This window comes from Colobus angolensis, unplaced genomic scaffold (genome assembly GCF_000951035.1).
Source record: "Colobus angolensis palliatus isolate OR3802 unplaced genomic scaffold, Cang.pa_1.0 Scaffold32, whole genome shotgun sequence".
In the NCBI taxonomy this organism is placed as follows: domain Eukaryota; kingdom Metazoa; phylum Chordata; class Mammalia; order Primates; family Cercopithecidae; genus Colobus; species Colobus angolensis.
This window is the reverse complement of record NW_012116488.1, coordinates 5442735-5458592: the sequence shown is the minus strand read 5'-3', so window position 1 is coordinate 5458592 and position 15858 is coordinate 5442735. Positions and strand designations below refer to the sequence as shown.

Genomic DNA, 15858 nt, shown 5'->3' with positions numbered 1-15858 from the left:
TACCTCTCTTACGCCATCTCACCTCCCCTGCCCCATCTCCTCTCCCCATCTCATCCCCTCACCTACCTCATCTCCCCTACCTCATCTCCCCTCCCCTCCTCTCCCTATCTCATCCTCCCCTACCCCATCTCATGTCCCCTACTCCATCTCATCTCATCTCATCTTATCTCTTTTACCCCATCTGCTCTCCCCTATCCCATCTACTCTTTCCTACCCCATCTACTCTCCCCTATCCCATCTCATCTCCTTTACCCCATTTCATCTCCTGTACCCCATCTCATATCCCCGACTCCATCTCCTCACCCCTACCCCATCTCATCTCCCCTGCCTTATCTGCTCTCCCCTACATGCTCCACCCTCTTAGTGTTCGTAGCTTTTTCCTCTAGCCTTGCCCCTCTCCCTTCCTTCCCAGGAGTGATGACCCTCCTCATGCATGTTTTTATAGCCTGGCTACAAATTCACAAATAAATGAGATCTGTTTTTTTTTCTTTTTTTTTGTACGTGTATTTTTAAAAACTGTGGCAGCATACACAGCATAAAATTGACCATCTTCACCATTATTGAGCATACAGGTCAGTGGCATTAAGCACATTCACAGTGTTGTGCAGCCTGCACCCCATCTGTCCGCAGAACTCTTTATCTTGGAAAACCGAAACTCTGTCCCCATTAAACAACTCCCCATTCCCCCTCCCCCAGCCCTGGCCACCACCATTCTACTTTCTATCTATCTCTATGATTTTGACTATTCTGGGTACGTCATATAAGTGCAGTTATATAGTATTTGTCCTTATGTGTCTGGCTGATTTTACTTAGCATAATTTCTTCAGGTTTCATCCATGTTGTAGCAAGTGCCAAGGCTTCTTTCCATTCTAAGGCTGAATACTCTTCCACTGTATGGATAGAACACACATTTACAGTTCATTCATCTGTCCATAGACACTTGGATTGCTCCCCTCTTTTGGCTGTTATTAATAATGCTGCTATGAACATGGATGTACAGTATCTTTTTGAGACCCTGGTTTCAGCTTTGTGGGCATTTACCCAGAAGTGGAATGACTGGATCATGTCGTAATTCTACATTTAATTTTTTGAGGAGCCGTCATGCTGTTTTTCACAGTGGCTGCACCATCTGACATGCCCACCAGCAGTGGACAAGGGTTCCAGTTTTTCCACATCCTTGTCAATGCTTGTTTTCTGTTTTTTGAAATAGCAGCCATCCTAATGGGTACGAGGTGGTGTTTCATGTAAAAACTTAAATGGCATTGTACTTCATATATGCAGCTTGACTTATGTATTTAATATTAACTTTTTTACTGTTTAACCATGTGAACCCTGTAGATCTAGTTTATTTTACTATTTAAATAAAATTAAACTCATATTCGTGCATATTTTTGGAAGGCAGCAGTTCCCTGTGCCCCATCTCCCTCCCATGAATTCTCACTCCACTTTGAAGTCTTCTGGCTGTGTCGTGTTTCTAAAAGTAAATACTGCTGTTTCTTGATTTTTTCAGTTTGAGACCCCAGCTATTGACCCTTAGTGAGGAAGAAAGAAACCGAGCTCTCTTCACATTTTTTGAAGGCTACTCTTGACCTTTTGTTTTCTTAAGTGTAGACATTTACATAATCCCAGGAAACAAGGTTTCAGAGCTCTGATCCTTTGCATTCTGAGAACATTCAGGACTTGGCAGGTTGAATTTTCTCATTTTTAATGAGAAGGTTACCCCTGGGATCAGGTTTGTAGAAGTGCATGGGTGTGCTTTGTTTGGGTTTTTCTCTTATTAAAGAAAATGAAGCTTGGTTTTCCTAATGGAACAGGTCTGGAATCCACATTCAGCCATGTGCCAGCCATTATGCCATGTGCTGTGTAGCCATTACCTCCTCAGCCTTTACCACTGCCCTTGGGGTGATGCCCTTCTTATCCTCACTTCAGGGAGAGGGGGACTGAGGCCCAGAGAGGCAAAGCCACTCAGCCAAGGCCCGAGGCCTGCCAGCAGCCGTATCAGGTGGGAGGCACTTAGTTCTGACTCCCACGTGCTGGCTGCAAGTGCTCTTCTGCTCGGGTTCAGCCTCTGAGCTACCTGGGTGGTAGGTGAGAGCATTGCCCTCATCCTGCAGTGACAAGAAGGTAGGGGACTAGCACTGCTGAGTACCTCTGTGTGTCAGGCCCTGGGCCTACCCTGACGTGTTCCGAACTCTGTGGCTGTTCCCCTGGGCTGCACGGTGTATTTGGCAGCATTTGCTGGGAGAGCTGGTGGAAAGCTAAGCTCGGGGGCTCTCACATGGTGTGGCCCTGGCTCTGGGAACATGCAGTTTTATACTTGATATCTTAGATAATTTTTCAGAAGTCATTGAGTGTAACAGGGTTTTCTCCCATGAACCTCATAACCTCATATCCTCATGGAAGGCCAGGATGGGAAGGAGAGACAGTACCTTCTCTCCCCCAACAAAAGGACAGCTGCCCCTATGGCAGATATTTGTACTTTGACTGGTTGTAAATACGAGTGTGGCAGGTTCCTTTTTGGATCTCAGTCTTACAGCAGAACCATGAAAATAGCCTGGCCTTGGGCAGTGTCCATGGCAGGACAGATGCCAGGGATGCAGGTGAGCCTGATAAGATGCTAGGGATGCAGGTGAGCCTGGGATAAGATGCTGGGGATGCAGGGGAGCCCATGATAAGATGCCAGGGACGCAGGTGAACCTGGGATAGGGCTGTGAATGCTGAGGGCCCAGGACTCCCTCCCAGCCGCAGGGATGAAGCAGGTGGGAAGGGCTGGGTAGGTGACTGGCAGACACAGGAATGCTGTTTTCTTTTTTTCTTTTGTTTTGAGAGAGTCTCACTGTGTCACCCAGGTTGGAGTGCAGTGGTACAATCATGGTTCACTGCAACCTCTGCCTCCTGGGCTCAAGCAATTCTCCTGCCTCAGCCTCCTGAGTAGTTGGGACTACAGGCATGTGCCACTATGCCCAACTAATTTTTTGTAGAGACAGGGTTTCACCATGTTGCCTGGGCTGGTCTCGAACTCTTGAGCTCAAGCAGTCTGCCCATCTTTGCCTCTCAAAGTGCTGAGACTACAGCACTGCCGTACCCGTCCAGAATGCTGTTTTGTTAACCCCAGAAAAAATTTGGGGAAATGATCCTCCCAACTTACCAATCCCAAGCCTTTACATTTATGCTATGAAAAGTTTAACATCTAGATATAGATTTGATGGTAAAATAATGGGAATCTAATTCCACCGAGACCTTTTTCTTTCTACAGAGGGGTGGAGCTGAGTCCTGTAGATCAGGCCCTTGTTGTGACGCCTGGTGCCGTCTGTGTTTGCCTGCAGGTATGGAACGCCGTGGACTCCGGGCACTGCCTGCAGACATACTCCCTGCACACAGAGGCAGTGCGGGCCGCCCGCTGGGCTCCCTGTGGCCGGCGCATCCTCAGCGGTGGCTTTGACTTCGCCCTGCACCTAACAGACCTTGAAACAGGTGCGTTTCTTGTATCACCACCCTGAGGTGAGCTGGTAGCTCTCTCCCTGGGGAAGGTTCTCTAGTGGGCACGCAGCCACAAGCTGTATACGGTTGTGTGGCAGAGGGAGAGGGGCCTCAGGGTGGGCTCGTGCTCAGTGAGAGGGCTTCCAGACTGCTTGCCCACTGCAACTGCGACTCCCCACAGAGGGTGGGCCTCTGCCAGCCAACACAGAGGACAGAGCCCCAAGGTTGTCTGAGCCCCAAGCCATGGGGCTGGATAAAGAGGTGGCTTTTTAATCTACTTCTGACATGCAATTTGTGCTGAAATAGATTTAACTTTATCACTGTGTCCTTTGGTTGGAATCAGGTTAGAATTCCTGTCAATTCATTATCGTTGAAAGGCTGTGAGAAATGATTCCAGCTCATAAGGAAAGTCTTCAAACGAGTTCTGCTTTAATGCCCACACTGAAAAGGCACTTGGGTAAGATGGATTCGTGCTGGGTAAATCCTGAGGGGGCTCTTGACAAGCAGGGTGAGAAGGGGAGAGAAGTCAGTGGAAGGAACTTTCCTTACTGAATGCTCCTGTGCAACAGGCACTGTCAACACCCACTGCAGCCACGGCCCCCAGTGGGCCCCGTCCAGGGTTTACAGTGAAGACAGCCAAGGGAGTGGCAGAGCTGGGATTCACACCTCTGCCATCTGACTCCCTTCCTCTCTTTCTCCTTTCCCCTCCCCTCCCTTCCCCATTCCTCCCCTACCCTCCTCATCCCCCCCCCTCCCCTCCCCTTCTCTCCCCTCCCTGCCCCCTGTTCTCTTTCTCTCTTTCTTTTCTTCCTTTCCTTTTTAAAAATGTTTTATCCCCCTCCATAAGCAGGATCCAGCTTCTTTCAGCACCACACTTCCTCCTCCCCAGAGCTCCTCCTAGGTCCTGTTTCTGCTGGGCTCCCCTGCCAGGAGCCCAGGGAGAGGCCAGACTTCACACCAGTCCCTGGGGCTCCCCTTGAGCCCTCAGGCCAGCATCTTGCCTGCCTGGCCCTGCAGTGGTGGGGGCTCTGGGGCCTGCCTCTCCTAGGGTCTGGCAAGACGGAGATGATAACTTGCTGGTCCAACCCCTGCTACTCATGCCCAGCAGCCCCGAGGAGATGCAGAGGGAAAATGGAGAGGGTGGTTTGTTTCTACCTTGAATGTGGGCGGCCTTGCAGCTCCTTGCATGCTTAGTAGGGGAGAGGACAATACTGATGGTCACAGGGCCCCTGCCAGGTGCTATAGGCTTTGCACACAGCATGTCTAATCTTCACTGCAGCTGCCGGCAGTGATTATTTCCATTTTAAAGGAGAGGAAACTGAGGCTTAGAGGGGTGAAGCAGCTTGCTCAATGCCTCCCAGTGGTGCATAGCCAGCAGGGATTTGAAACCATGTCTGTGCAACTGCAGATCCTGTGCCCTTCCCACCGTGCCATGTGTGTGGCGGTTTCTTCTCATGAAGCACTTCCCTGGTCTTGCTGATTCTCTTAACCCCTTGCCGAGTGGCCAGACTCAGGGAATTTAATGCCACTTGATGATGGTGATGACTGGGCTGATGATGGCAGCACTTACTACTGAGCACCGACTATGTGCTGGGCATTCTTCTGCAGCATCTATAGAGCATCTTGTTTAGGCCCCACTCACCTTTGAGACAGGTGCCATCAGAATCAGCTGTACACACGCTGGTCAGGGGCACAAACCAGCAAGTGGCAGAGCCAGGATGCATGCAGATCTGCCAGGCCCCAAAGCCTGCTGCCTGACTGTTACACTGTTGTCTGCATGTCCCATAAGATATGCTTGATAGGGGAGACGGAGCTGAACAAGACCCAGTGCCTACCCTGGAGAAGCTCCTGTCTGCTGGGAAGACAGAAGTGCAGTCAATCCCAAATTGCAGTGATGGAGAAAGACACAGGAACTACAAGAACATCTAGCTTGGAAAATCAAGGAAGACTTCCTGGAGGAAGTGAAACCTGAGCTGAGCCACACATTAAGTGGACAGAGATTTAGGATGGAGGAGGTATGGTTGATGAGGAGGAAAGTAGGTTCTTGCAGATGGAACAAGGACAGGGTTGTCACAGGAACAGGGTTCCATGTAGTATGCATGGAAACCAAAGCAGGATGTAATATGGAGTCCTGGGACTGGAGGAGATGAGTCTGAGGAGTGCAGGAGGGGAAACCCCAGCCTGTGGGTCACATGAGCACATGTGGGTAGCACACTGCTCACAGAGTGACCAGCTCACTCACTCACACTGTTGGGTTACTCAAATCAAATTCATTTGATGGCATTGATGGGTTCATAGTGGCCCTTAAGCATTATTCTCTCAATCAACAGATGTTAAACAAATGCATGCAATTGTGTGTGTGTGTGGGTATGTGTGGATGTGTCTTGACAGGGGGTTCTGAAATTTTTAGACATTCAAAGAGGGTCCTCCTGCCTGACGAGTCAGGGACCACCATAGTAGGTGACAGGCGGAGGCCATTGCTGAATTTGAAGCAGGCAAGAGTCAGGGCTCGATCTGTGCTTTGAGTAGACCTCCTTGGTAGCTCCTGCTGGTCCTGTGTGACCTGCAGCCCCTGGTGGAGAGTTGGAGGAGTGGGAGGTAGAATGCCTTGCCGAGTTGGTGATAGGACTGCATTCGGAGAACAGCTTGTCTGGCCCCAGACCCAATGTGCCCCTCTAGCTATGGTGTGTTGTGGGTAAAGAAAAGCATGTCCCTGCCCCCAGGGCATTACCATCCAGTGGGGGAGGTGATTGAGGACATCTTCACTCCATCCCTCTGCTAGGAATGGCGCTCACCACTGGGTTCATCTGTTGAAGGCCCAGTTTCATTCACTCTGCAGTTACTTACTGTGCACCCACTGCGTGTGGTGCTGAGGCCACAGTGGAGAGTATAGTGGGTCCCTGCGAAAGAATGGTTGAGGGGTTTGGACCTCACCCTTGGGGAAGCTCCCCACACTCAGACAGGGCCTCTTCTGCTGAGGGTGGTTGGTTTCCATGTCCCTCTCCCTGGCTAGCACGGGAGCTCCATGAGGATGGGGGCCTGTCCCGGTGCTCTTTGTGTCTCTATTCCCTGGCCAGGGCTGGCTTGGAGCAGCTGCTCAGTGCCTGTGTGGGTAAGATGAGCTGAGTTGGTCCTTGCCAGGTCCTCCTACCTGGGCAGTGAAGCCCATCAGGGACTGCCAGGGCTCCACCTATGTCTCCCGCTATGTCTCCTACCTCATCTCTGCACATCCCACCTCCAGCCCGGGTTTTGGTAAGTGCTCTCTTTAGCCACTGGGGTGGGCTCTGCAGCCCCTGTGGCTTTCGTCCGGCTTGGACTTATCTTGTCCTTTCTCTTCGCTGAGTCTGATCTCCCTTTTTACTGGATCTGCCTTTTTCCGCCCTTGGTGATTTGGCTTTTTCATTTCAATCTAATTAGAACTCCCTGCCAGGAGAAAGCAGTGCAGGGCGTTCTCACCGCAGCGCTTTGGGAATTAGTCACTCGGTGCCCATTGTCGTTAATGGGAATTTGGCGCCAAGGCCATTTATCCTGGTGTCCTCAATCAATACAGTTAAAAATCTGTGGATTCTAAAATGTCAATACCCGGCCTGAAATATGGAGGGCCAGCAACATTTTATCTCATTAATTTATAGTTCTGACAGGCTGTTGGCTTATAGAACAACCATGAATCAACACTTAAATAAAACCTGCTCGCAATTATTTTTGGTGCTCTTGTTTCAGTCTGTAATCTTCCTAACAAAACGTCTGTGGCACCTTAGGCTGAGGTGGCCTCAGGGAACGCTGGCTGACTCCACCAGGGCCCTGAGTGTCGCCTGTCTTATGAGTCAGCTGTGCCACACGCCAGCTCAGCCAGTCTCCTCAGAATCCCCCGGAGAGCTTGCTCAGTTCTAAGTGGTCCTGTCATGTTTATTGCAGACTCCAGGCCCTGAGGCAGGTGTCCCAGCCTGACCCTGGAGGATGCAGCTGTAGAGGCGTGCAGGGCCTCTGTCCTTTACCTTTGTTGGCTGCAAAGGAGATTACTCTTCCTGGAGCCCTGGGGCCCTGGCTGGGCAGGGAACCCTGTCCTCCTTCCTGTGCATGGGCCAGCTCTCCTGATTTGAGCTGGCTCTTCTGAGCCATCTGTGCAGTGCCACCTGGTTCTACCTCCCAGATCCTGGAGGCAGCATGTACAAGAGGGCACATGGACAGGGTACAGGTGTTGGCTCTTCTGCCTCCCTGAGCCAGGCCTCTTTACCTGTTTCTACCACACCACCTGGTGCTGGGGCTGTTGAAGGAAGCAGCTGTGATAACACATATAGGGCACTTTGCAGAATGCCTGGCGCGTAATAGGTCCTCAGCAAGGAGCTCCTCTCCTCCTCTGTCACAGGCCATGAGGCCCTTGTTCTGCTAAGTTGTCCAGACGGTCCTTGTTGGCGGGCCATTTCCCCACATGGGGCCACTTTTTGATCATCATCCAGAAGCCCCTGCTCGCACCCTCAGTGAGCTTACAGATGTGCTCTTGGTCCCATGCATGGGTCTTGGGGGCAGACTGGGAGGAGGCTTTGGGCCATCATGGGTTCTCCCAGCATCTCCTCCACATTTCCTTTCCTCCTGGTGATGGAACAACACGTGCCCTTTATTAGGGCTCTCGAGTGAGTATGCAGACCCCCAGCCTGCCTGGCCTGAACCTCTCCAGAGCCCGAGGCACTCATGGCTGCAGAAGGCCTATGGCCCTCTTCCTTCAGGTGCCATTGCCTACAGCTCTGCTGTCCCCAGCTTCTGGCTGGCTCCTCCTGCCCTGGGGTCCCAGTGTCTTTTGGTGGGAGTCATGGTGTGTGGAAGTGAGCAGCCAACTGGGACTGGGCTCATAAATGACCATTTCTCCTTGCTTTCCAAGAGGTGTCTTCTGGTCTCTCCCTTGTTTTTAATCTATGACCGGGTGCTTCCATCACAGAAATGCTACAAGGAAAAAGAGAATGACAGGTTATCGAACCCTTGCTGTGGGCTGGGCCCTGGGCTGTGTGCCCTGGGTTCCAACACGCTGCCTGGCCTGTGTGGAGCTGAAATGAGTGAGTGGATGGTAGACTCTTTGCTTATGTGACATTTTAGTCTCCCCACTAGCCTGTGAGAGGAGTGTTTTTATCCCCATTTCATGGACCCAGAAACTGAGGCTTAGAGTGGTCAGTGACTTTCTTGAGGCCACCCAGCCAGAGGTGACAGAGCTGGGGTCCAGTGCTGGCCTGTGACTAGTAGAGCTCCTGCTGTTGAGGCATGGTGTGGCATGCTCTCCCCACATCTGTTTCCCTGCTGTGAACAAACAGGGAAACAACGGGGAACCCAACTTAACCTGACTCCTGGGGAGCCTGTTGGGCAGCAGCTGGCCACCTGCAGAAGATAACCTGTGGCCTCTGGGAAGAAGGAGTGCCCCAGACTGATGGGGACTGATCCCTGTAATTAAGTGGCCCACTGAAAGAAAGATGCCTCTCCAGCGATGGGTGGCCACGCTCCAGTGGGATAAATGCTAGCCCTGACGACTTCAGACCACTTGGCATGGGAAGGTTGAGAAGTGTCCAAATGAAAACCATGGCAAAGAGCCCCAAGAGCTCCTGGGCTTTGGAGAAAGGGCCAGAGAAGGAGGCTTCTTGTTGTGCTAAGCCTTTGAGGTGGTGCTGGCTTCTGCCGGTCCTTGGAAGAAGTGCCGCAGAGGGACCTGGGCTTCTCCGTTCTTTGGCTTTCTGGCACTGTGGCTGGAGTTTCCCTAGCATAGCTCAGGAGGACTGGATTAGGTATCCCTCAGGCACCCACAAACCCAGAGGAAGTAGAAGGAAGCTTGTGGGCACATTTACAGAGCATCTGATACTTATATGTACATGCTCCTTGAGTGCTAGGGATTGTTGCTACTGATCCAGAAGTGAAGGCTCAGAGGGGCTCCACAGCCTAGCGAGGTCTGAGCTGATGAGGGTTCCCTGGCTGCCACCCTTCAAGTGCCTCCTTGTCCAGTGAGCAGCCGCCTACTTTCTTGCCCACTTGTGAGTGGGTCTATTTTCCAAGGCCAGTCTCTGTTCCCACAAATATCCTTCCTTTCTCACTCTGAAAGTGCTTCTCCTCTGTCTGAATCTTGTTTCCTCATTCTCTTTCCTTACTCCTTTGGAGGGAGAAGCTGACCCTAGTTACGGATATTAAATCAAATGTTATTAAACTTCATTGCAGCACCATGCCAGCCCTTAACTGCCACTTGGGGAAGTGCCTAGCGATCCTTCACATCTCCACAAACACAGCTCACGCCCGCCCTCTAGACAAAGAAAAGATGGTTTCTAATCCAAATTCTTGTTTTGTTCATGACCGTGAGTGCGCAGTGGTGATGTCTGATGTTTGTGTGTTTGGTTGCAGCTGCATCACAGTTTGGTGCCCTTGTTAGGTAAGGCTGCCATTATTGACTGACTCTGGAGCCCAAACGTGGTTATGGCATGTTTGCTATTGGAATGGCAATAGCAATTCCATTTTTTTGAAACTATAAGTTTCAAAAAACCAACTCACTAGTAAAGCACTGGGACACACCTTATTTGCAAGTTGAGAACTCTTATTATTTTTTTAATTTTTGAACATTTGGTCTTGTCCAGAGAATTAAAAGCAGTGGCTGACATTGGTCTGGGCAATGATTTTTCAGATAGGACTTAAAGCACAGGTAGCAAAAGCAAATATAGGCAAATAGAATTGCATCAAACTAAAAAACTTCTGCACAGCAAAGGAAACAGTTAACAGAGTGAAGAGACAGCCCATGGATTGGGAGAGAAAGTGTGCAAATCATACATCTGATGAGGGGCTAATACGGAAAATACATGAGGAACTTAAACAACTCAACAGCAAGAAGCCAAATAACCTGATTTTTAAAATGAGCAAAGGATCTGAACAGACTTTTCTCAAAGGAAAAGATATGAATGGCCAACAGATACATGAAAAAATGCTCGACATCTGTAATCATTGGGGAAATGCAAATTAAAACCACAATGACATATCACCTCAAACCTGTTGGAATGGCTATTTTCAAGAAGATAAATGCTAGCAAGTGTTGAGGATGTGGAGAAAAGGGAATCCTTGTACAATGTAAATGAATACAGCTATTTTGGAAAATAGTATGGAGGTTCTTCAAAAAACTAAAAATAGAATTACCGTATGATCCTGCAATCCCACTTCTGGGTGTATCGCCAAAGGAATTGAAATTGGTGTGTGGAAGGGATCTCTGCACCCCCATGTTCATTGCAGCACTGTTCACAGTAGCCAAGATGTGGAAGCCACCTCAGTGTCTATCAGCAGATGAGTGGATAAAGAAAATGTGGTGAATATTCACAATGGAATACTCTACAGCCTTAAAAAAGAAGAATATTCTGTCATTTTTGACAATATGGGTGAACCTGGAAGACATTACAATAAGTGGGATAAGCGAAGGCACAGAAAGACAAATCTCACTTACATGTGGAATCTGAAAAAGTTGATTTCGTAGAAGCGTTGAGTAGAAAGGTGTTACCAGAGGCTTGGGGGTAGGGGTGGATAGGGTAAGTGGAGATGTTGATGAAAGGGTGTAAAGTTTCAATTAGACTGAAGGAATAAGTTTTAATGATCTATTGCACTGCATGATGACCACAGTTAATAATGTGTATTTCATAACTGCTAATAGACTTTTAACATCCTAAAATAATAGACTTTTAATATCCTCTGCACAAAAAAATAAATTAGTGAGGTGATAGATATGTTAATTAGCTCGATTGAATCTTTCTATAATGTATATACAGATCAAAACATCACATTGTACCACCTATATATATATATAATTATTATTTATCAATTAAAACTGATTTAAAATGAAACAAAAAAGAATGGGAAGGAAAGAGCAGGTGTAAGTATGTTATTAGAAGACAAATTTCCAACTTGGTTAAAGTATAATGAAAAAAAAAAGACAAATTTTAAAAAATGACAGCAACTACTACTATTTCTTCTGTTATTACTATTATTGCAATGCTACAGCTACTGTTTATTGGGCCCTATCATTTGTCTGGGGCTTAGCTCTCCTACCTACATTATTTCTAATTCTCATAACCACCTTTTGTGGTCCTGAGGCTACAGATGAGGATACCAGGGCTGGAGAGGATTGCTGGCTGATGCAGGGCCACAGCTGATAGGGAATGTTCAGCTGCAGGCCCAGCTGGCTCTCAGGCCAGACCCTTCCCAGGCCTTTGCCCGGATTGCCAAGATGGCCCCTGTTTCTGATGCACAGAGTTTGCTTTGAAAGTTAGTAAGCTGCTTTTCTCGTTTACTTTGAGTCAGGATGGTTAAATTTACAGCTGGCTGAATACTTCCCAGAGGATGAGTGTAACGATATTGATTTTAGCGAAATGAGTCATATGCCTACTGCCTGGGAACACAAGCTCAATTACCACAAGCCAACAGCATAAGCTTTCCCTTGTCAACATTTTTCCTACACGTTCATGAGTATGTGGATGTGAACAAAGCACTAGGAGAAGGAAAGGTCACGAATAACTGGCGGGGATGCAAGGTAGGGTGCCGAGACCTGGCCTTGAGATTAGACGGGGCCAGTCTCTGTCTCAGCGTGGCTGACTCATGTGGCTCTGGGCAAGTCTCTCACCTCGCTGAGCTTCCGTTTCCCTGGCTGTGAGAGATGGGTTAATTACACCTACCACCCAGGTTGCCGTGTGATGCGTGCAAGCTCCAGACAGGCCTGGAGGTAACAGGCTCCTGATAAATGTCGTTCCCCCTCCTTGACTGTGAATTGCTTTGCCAGGTCTGCCTCTGAGCTCCCTGGAGAGGGGGGCGTGAGCTTCTCTTTTCTCTCCTGGAGACCCATACTTGGGTTTCATGTGACCTGGATCAAATACCTATTATGTGCCAGGAACTAGACTGGGAGTCATTCATGCTGAATGGAAGAGGAGGGCCCTCACGGGCCTGGAGCCCTGCGTGATGATAGGATTCCAAGCATAGATGTTAGGGTGGACAGGTGGTGCTGCCCTGGCCACATGGGTGGCTACCTTGGGGAGTGTGATGTCTCCACCTGAGAAAGGAAGAGGGGCAGCTTGGGGGAGCCACCATTCCAGAGTTCCCAGTGCCTCATCACAGTCATATGGGGGTGGAAGCACTGGTCATAGAGTCAGTAGAACAAATGGAATTTTTGCATTGTGTTTTAAACATGTTTTTGCTTTAATGATTTTTTTATTTGTATCATTATGGATTCAAGGAGAAAATAAGTGATTTTTCCTAGCTCCAAGAAGATCCAAACAGTTTTTATGCTGGTTGAGCTCATTATAATGAGATCAATAAAGTCAGTGCCAGTGGATTAAATATTTTAAAACTCAGTTTCCTATAATAAGGATACAGTGAATAAACAGAATTTTCTATAACAAACAGGTAAACAAGCAAGATGGTCTCAAGGTTAAAGGTTATGTAACAGCTAACCATTGCGCTGAAAGTAACATTGCCCAGGAGAGGATGTGATAAACAAGCTCCTTGATTTATGAAAAGGTAGAGAGGAAGAGCCTGTCTGACAAGTTAAGACCTTCTCCTCTGGCATGGCTAGTGTTCATGTTCAAGATATTTCACTGGTGAATATTTTCCAGACTTCACCCATATCTCTTTAACAAATGTAAAGGGCAGCCCAGGGCGTTGTATTTTCAAAGCCTCATGCGAAAAGCCCAAAAACATTAATCTCTGGAGGTTATTGCTATTTAAAAACCTGTATCCCAGCCGGGCGTGGTGGCTCATGCCTGAAATCCCAGCACTTTGGGAGGCCGAGGCGGGCAGATCACGAAATCAGGAGATTGAGACCATCCTGGCTAACACGGTGAAACCCGTCTGTACTGAAAATATAAAAAATTAGCTGGGTGTGGTAGCAGGCGCCTGTAGTCCCAGCTACTTGGGAGGCTGAGGCAGGAGAATGGCGTGAACCTGGAAGGCGGAGCTTGCAGTGAGCCGAGATCGCGCCACTGCACTCCAGCCGGAGCAACAGAGCGAGACTCCATCTCAAAAAAAAAACGAACAAACAAACCAAAAACCAAACCTGTATCCCTTGGTTTTACTTTGTAATTGAACCAATGATGAATTCAATAATTTGGGGTTTAATTTTGTAAACTATAATAGCTCCCTTTTGTGGATTGCTGTTTGCCATGCTCTGTGGAAGGCTTCATGCACCACATTACATTTAGCTGTCATGATGACCTTACATGTGTAAGAGTATGAGACACAGCAGTGCAAGGCCCCTCCGCTGGAAGCGACAGAGCTGGGATGGGATCTGGGTCTGCGTGGCTCTGAACTCCTCAGCTATACCATCTCCTGCTTCCAACATTGTGCCAGATAATGAAGATAATGATGGCTATGGTCCGAATCTCTGAAACAAAGTCTTATTTGAGAACTTCTTAGTTAGCAAGATTTCTACCTTAGTGTTTTCGCTGAGTATCTAGAAACTTACTAAAAAATTTAAAAATCTTGTAGTTTTGAACCCTTTTAACAAAGAAAAGCAGTAAGGGCCTAGTTATTGTAAGTAAAAATAGGAAAAATGTATAAACTACAGCTTATCTTCTAAATGGAAGTACTTAAAAAGACAGATTTTCAATGTCTTTAGGGGGTTGAGGAAAAATAACATTCAGAATTTTTGTTTGTTTTGGCAGAAAAAGTTCAATCATCGTCTTTTAGCAATTCAGCTTTCATGTTTTCTCTCATCTTTCTTCCCCATTGTTGGCAAGACTGTATCACTGCACTTTTGAAAAAACATATGGATAATTCACTGTCATTTCTGAAATTAAGCATATGGTTATATGCTATGGTCCAAAAACAAGGGACATTTTTTTCTCCAGGCAGATAGAGTTTGTGTTTCCTTTTGGATTTAAGGGTTGGCAATGAATTCCAAGTGAGCAAGAAGCCGGCCACTGAATGTTCTCAGCAATAAGTGCAGTTTTCCCTGTGGGGAGAAAGAGTCTGGCAGTCCTGGGCCTTCTTGGTAGTGTGGGGACTGCAGTGGCATCCGTGTCCTCCTTTTCTGTCTAGGGGATGTGATGGTGGTCCCTTCCTGCAGTCTCCAGATGACCCCCAGCCACTGGGCTGAAGCGAGTGTCCTGGGGCCTCTGTGCTGCCACATTGCTGCTCTGAGTCCCTGGCATAGGCACATATAAGAGTATATTAAAATATATTTTAAAATATTGACTGTTTTATCCTTATATCATCCTTTAAAGTGTTCTATTTTTGATATTTTAATAATGTTTATAATATGTTGGTACAGAAACACATTATACAACTTAAAACAAATATCTATATATTGGTGACGTGTGCCTTAGGTTTTTCATGGATGGGATGTACTGTCAAACTATAATAGTTTGGAGACCATGGATCTAGGCAGATTGGGTCTGTGAAAGCCTCCTGCTGTGACTGTCATGAGTACTGATTGATGACTTTCATTTCCACACCTGGTGAGCTGGTAGAGGCCTTCACTAATGTGTGGGGGTCACAGAACACAAAGCTGGGCAACCTTTTGTGCTTTCTGAATTGAATGAGCAAGTGCTGCTTCCTGGGTTCCTGTGAGTGGAAATGATGCTTGAGACCTCGGTGTCTTCATGGTCTTCTTCGCCACCAGCTTCCCATGTCCCTAAGTAGCCCACTGCTCAGTCCCATGGGGGAGTTTCTATGGGTACAAGGCAGTCAAGGTTCTTCCTCCTGTGCTGTGAGAGCCCTCATGGCACCTCTGAGTGAAGCCTGCTCCACGTTTCTGACTGGATGGTGTGTGGCAGGTGCTCTGCCTGGTGTGTGAGCCCTGCCTGTGGGGGGCATATACAGGGGTGGCACTCAGAGACTCCCATGGTGAGAACACCCTGCCAAGGCCGGTCTGCCTTATTGATGCAGTTTCAGATGGATGAAGTATGGACAGACAAGAATGACAGCCAGTGCTCTGGGACACAGGGGCTGCACTGGGTAGTGGAAGGAGGACCAGCTTTGACCTGCTCCAAATGATTGATGTTTTTGAAGTTTATATAGCTTACCTCTAAAAGATCATAGTGATAAAAAAGACATTTTCCACACCATATGTGTATATATGTACACACACAGACACTTACCATAATGCACATAAATGCTTGACAACAGTTTATGATGTATTTATAAAGGACAAGGACTGCCTCATGTCCTGTAGAGCCAGTGAGACCCCCAATGGCCCACACCACTCTGTCCAATCTGTGCTTGGGCCACCATGATGGCCACTCTCATTCATCGCCCAGCGTCTCAGGCCGCCCCGCCTGCCATGCTCCATAGCAGACCATTCATCCATTATTATAAGGTGGCTGATCCTGAAAAGTATCACCTTAGAGCAATCCTGTTTTTGGTTTTTAGACTCCCAGGTAAATAATC

The 15858-nt window shown here is 48.0% G+C and overlaps 1 protein-coding gene across 3 annotated transcripts in view; it reads left to right on the top strand.

Annotated features, from left to right (window-relative positions):
- The window catches only part of WDR25 (WD repeat domain 25), a 153555-nt gene that overhangs the window by 90207 nt on the left and 47490 nt on the right, over positions 1-15858 (top strand). For all 3 annotated transcript variants that reach the window (XM_011951471.1, XM_011951472.1, XM_011951473.1), the window contains one exon: positions 3327-3474. In XM_011951471.1, coding sequence (XP_011806861.1) covers positions 3327-3474 — 148 coding nt within the window. The remainder of the gene's footprint in view (positions 1-3326; positions 3475-15858) is intronic.